At 48.7% G+C, this 5,000-nt stretch overlaps 1 protein-coding gene across 4 annotated transcripts in view; it reads right to left on the minus strand.

Moving 5' to 3' along the window:
• szt2 (SZT2 subunit of KICSTOR complex) overlaps positions 1-5,000 on the minus strand; it is a 132,347-nt gene that overhangs the window by 33,698 nt on the left and 93,649 nt on the right. For 3 of the 4 annotated variants that reach the window (XM_076279012.1, XM_076279010.1, XM_076279011.1), the window contains 2 exons: positions 2,431-2,555; positions 212-414 (listed from right to left, as the gene is read on the minus strand). In XM_076279012.1, the coding sequence (XP_076135127.1) occupies positions 212-414; positions 2,431-2,555 (328 nt within the window). Of the gene's footprint in view, positions 1-211; positions 415-2,430; positions 2,560-5,000 lie in introns of all 4 variants that reach the window. The other variant, XM_076279009.1, reaches the window with a different exon arrangement.

Consider the following 5,000-nt stretch of genomic DNA (forward strand, 5'->3'; position numbering starts at 1 on the left):
TCAGCATCATAGTTGGCACCACAAGGCTTCCGTTTTAACATTCCATATGTTATCTTAATGCAGAGGAAGTAGATTGGGAACCAAATAGAACATTCAAGCCTTGTTTTTGTTTTTATTGTTGAAAGGGTCTATAGCGTTTTGGAACCAAACTTTTCAAATATTGTCGTCAGTCTGCTGGCGTACAGTAACCTCTGGCTGGCGTGCCACGTACCTGCGTGCGGGGGACTGCGGCCGCACCTGCACCAGGATGAAGCCCATGCTCTGAAGGTACTGGACGTACTGCTGCAGGAAGGTGTTGGAGATGTCCTGCAGCCAGGGCTCCTCCCGCAGGCGGCTGGGCAGCGTCTCCGCCGAGTCCGTGCTGTAGCTGCGGTCCCGGCCCGACGCCGCCGAGTCGCTAGACCTGTGCCGCCGCTGGGAGCACGATGTGGTGGGGGAGGGGAGACGCAATCACACAATTAAAACAAAAGAAGAGACGAAGACCTGAGTGGTCCAAACGTTGTGTATCACCCACCATTAAACTGGGAGCTTTAGACACAGTGTGCGGATATCTATTCTTTTGTTTTACTTAGTATTCCTAGTATCCAGCACCTGTAGAATCCATATAGATGTGCGTACACCTCTACACTTCAGGCAATCACACAATTACACAGTTCTGAACAGCAGGAAAGAACAAAGATTTAGACTTTGTAACAGACTAAATAAAGCAATGAGCCCCAAAGAGGCCGTAGTCAGTCAGTGGTTGATGAGCAGTTGGGGGGTGCTGTTTGGCATGAAACAGAGATGCAGAGAGACGCAGAGAGATGCAGAGAGATGCAGAGAGATGCAGAGAGACGCAGAGAGATGCAGAGAGACGCAGAGAGACACAGAGAGATGCAGAGAGATGCAGAGAGATGCAGAGAGATGCAGAGAGACAGAGAGATGCAGAGAGATGCAGAGAGACAGAGAGACACAGAGAGATGCAGAGAGACACAGAGAGACAGAGAGACACAGAGAGATGCAGAGAGACGCAGAGAGATGCACAGATGCAGCTACGGAGTTTGGCAGTTTGGCACGGTAATCCTGATATAATGCCATCACAGTTGTTAGTCTGCAGATTGTTTTATAATGGCTTCGAACAAAGCTCAGCCAATCATCAAAAACTGGAACTATCCATTTTTATAAACAGCATGAAAGAACAGGCAAAGTGCAAAGTCTAACAGATAGCTAATTTAACTCGACAAAATCCATTTGCAAATTTAGTAACGTGAGCCATTGGTGGGTCTGCTCAGTGCTCCCACGTCACAACTTTACTAGCTCAAGCGAGAGACACTTTGCACTATGCCCGTAAATATTTGCTTGTCACACAAATGTCACAAAACATGTCTTCCAAACACCATAACCCCACAACAAATCTGCAAAACCACACTAATTCTCAGTGTTTGACTCAGTTTTCAATTTCCTAAAACACATTTTGCAAAACACCACACACAATGTTTGTCCCTAACTAAAGAGAGAGTCGGTAGTTAGAAAATCAGAAATCTCAGAGGGCTTTACTGGCTGTACTGGAGACCTACGGCGCAGAAGTGCAGTCTAAAGATACAGGGAAAAGGCACTTCTTATAGAGCTTGTCAAAGCTTACAGCTCCATGTGTGGTATGTCATTCATTCAATGACCACAATAACTCGTCAACATTGAACACAAGGCTGTATCCCTTAACAATCGACACCTGTGGCATTTCTTCAAACTGACCTACTTTAAATTAAAGGAGAGGGTGCCAGTTGAATGACAGCTTCCTCTCAAGGCCCACTTTCTCTCATGTGTGTGTGAATACCAGAGAGTTGGTCAAGATAAACACAACCGGTCACTGGACTTCCTGCTGTGATTGCGAGTGTGTGTGTCTCAGAGTGTATGGAAGAGAGTGAGATGAGTCACCTTGTATGTGTGAGTGTGGGTATGAGTGTGTGTGTGTGTGTGTGTGTGCCTGTGTGTGTGTGTGTAAGAAAGAGCTAGACAGAGAGGTCTGATAGTGTCAGACAGCAGTCCCTTTGACACAAGGCTATGTGTGTGTGTGTGTGTGTGTGTGTGTGGGCTGTGAGTGCATAAAGTTAGTCAGACCTGCAATGTGCGTGTGCGTGTGTGCGTGCGTGTGTGTGTGTGTGTGTGTGTGGGCTGTGAGTGCATAAAGTTAGTCAGACCTGCAATGTGCGTGTGCGTGTGTGCGTGCGTGTGTGTGTGTGTGTGTGTGTGTGTGTGTGTGTGTGTGTGTGTGTGTGTGTGTGTGTGTGTGTGTGTGTGTCTTTGACCGTGTTTGAATAGCATTAGTAATGATGTGACAGTTTGACCGGTGGCTGGTCCATCTCCTGTGAATATATGGATGTGTGTGTGTGTGTGTGTGTGTGTGTGTGTGTGTGTGTGTGTGTGTGTGTGTGTGATGACAGTCACAGTCACCTTGACAGGCGGCTGCTGGACGGTCTGCTCCTCATGGATCTGTTTGCGGAAGATGGGGTCAAAGAGCAGCGGAGTAGCACAGTAGTGCACCAGCCGAGACGACTGCTTCAGAGTGTCCAGATCTGCTACCTGTGGAACACACACACACGGACGCGCGCACACACACGCACACACGTACACACGCATGAATGACATGCACATACACAGACATATAACACACAAGAACAGCCTCAGAGAAGGTCTCGGGGTTTTCAAGAACAAACATCAGGCGCCAAACCTTTACCCCAGGTACACACACACACACACACACACACACACACACACACACACACACACACACACACACACACACACACACACACACACACACACACACACACACACACACACACACACACACACACACACACACACACACACACACACACACACACACACACACACCCCAGGAAGCATACAATTCACACACAACAATCACTGTGACACACTGTATCCCATCATGCCTTTTCAAGGCAAATGCCAGTGCTGTTGTCGACAGACACATGGATGAAGAATCGCTCGTGTCCATCATGTCAGTTAAGCTCCCCTGAGTGGGACAGATGCGTACGACTGTCACACACGCTCATCACGGCCCCTGTGTGAACACCATGCATTTGTGTGTGTGTGTGTGTAGGTGTGTACTGTGTGTGTGTGTGTGTGTGTGTGTGTGTGTGTGTGCGGTGTGTGTGTGTGTGTGTGTGCGGGCGTGCGCGTGTGTGTCATGTGTCATGTCACCATCATTAACATATCCATCTTCCACATACGAGCCGCTCCATTCACTTTACACATGAGCTATTAATTTATCAAGAGGCCAGGGCCACATGAGAGTGTGTCCCCACTATCAAGGGCCATTTGCTGCAGGGGCCTTGGGGGGTGGGCCCCTGAAACATGGGAGGACCCGCATGGATCTCCAGGCGGAGATGGATCGATGTAGTTGAGGGGGAAGACAGGCTGACTGATGTACAAGGTAGCTTCAGACAGAGAGAGGGAGAGAGAGAGAGAGAGGGAGAGAGAGAGGGAAAGAGAGAATGAGGGAGAGAGAAAGAGGGAGGGAGAGGGAGACAGGGAAAGCGAGAGGGAGGGAGAGGGAGTGTGTGTGACCAGGCGTACACATGTTAATGCTCATTTCCCCTACTCATCTCATTACACTGGCAGTAGGAGGATCTGGTGTGTGCTTGTGTGTGTGTGTGTGTGTGTGTGTGTGTGTGTGTGTGTGTGTGTGTGTACACATGTAAGCATTAGCATGACTACTTCCATGTACCATTAAGACGCTCATCTGTAACTGGTGAGTTAGCGAGTGAGTGAGCAGGTGTGCGTGTGTGTTCACAGGGGTGTGTTCATATGAATACCAGCAGACCAGAGTGGATGTCAGAGTCTGAGTGCGAGTGGCAGTGTGTGTAAGAGTGTGTGTGAATGTGTGTGTCTTTGCTGTGCTCTGTCTGTGTGTGTGTGTGTGTGTGTGTGCGTATGTGTGTGTGTGTGTTTGTGTATGTGAGCTTGGATACAATGTCAATATTTGACCAGGGTCACACTCAAAGAGCAAAGGGTGGGTTGGAGTGGTGCAGTGCAGTGCAGTCTCTGCATGCTGAGTGCACACCCACACATACACACACACACGCCCACACACACGCCCACACACACACACACACACACAGCACAGGTTTGCATTATCATTACACATTTATAAGCTCCAATCAGCCGATCACCACCACCACCACCTATGCCACCTCACCAACCCACCAACCACCCCAAGGCTCTTCACAGGCATTTGGGTGCTCGGCGCTAACTGGTCATTTGGGTGCTCGGGGCTAACCGGTCATTTGGGTGCTTGCGGCTAACTGGTCATTTGGGTGTTCAGGGCTAACTGGACATTAGGGTACCCGGGTCTAACTGGTCATTTGGGTACTCGGGGCTAACTGGTCATTTGGGTGCTTGCGGATAACTGGTCATTTGGGTGTTCAGGGCTAACTGGTCATTTGGGTACTCGGGGCTAACTGGTCATTTCTCTGGCTGTCAAATGAAGAGCAATCTCAGGGTTTCCACTGTGACAGGCAGCAACCATGCAAACACTGTTACTTCTCATCGCATCCGAATAAGGGGATGGAGAGAGGGAGGGATGGGAGAGAGAGAGAGAGAGAGAGAGAGAGTTGTAAATGTGGAGTTCACAAGGGACAAAGTCAATTTAGCAGCTCTTGAAGCTGTGAGACCAAATGCAAGGATGAGATATATTTAGAGGTGTATGTGTGTGTGTGTGAATTTGTTAAAATGAGACAGAGATATTCCTGAGATGTGAGTCTGTGTGTGTGTGTGTGTGTGTGTGCACAGCGTGGCATGTTGCAGGTGTGTGTTGTTTTTGGAATTGTGTGAATGAGTGACTGACAGCCCTGTGGCACTGTGTGGATGTGTAATGATGGAACGTGTTTGAATGCATGCATTTACATATAGATGTGTGTATGACATTGTGCAAGTTACATGAGGAGTATGGGCCTGTATCTACGTATTTGTGTGTGTGTGTGTGTATGTGTGTGCGT

The sequence above is a fragment of the Alosa pseudoharengus genome, unplaced genomic scaffold, assembly GCF_046254945.1.
Source record: "Alosa pseudoharengus isolate Yale_2024_CS ecotype anadromous, Long Island Sound unplaced genomic scaffold, YU_APseudo_1.1 YU_APseudo_1.1_scf_11, whole genome shotgun sequence".
In the NCBI taxonomy this organism is placed as follows: Eukaryota; Metazoa; Chordata; class Actinopteri; order Clupeiformes; family Clupeidae; genus Alosa; species Alosa pseudoharengus.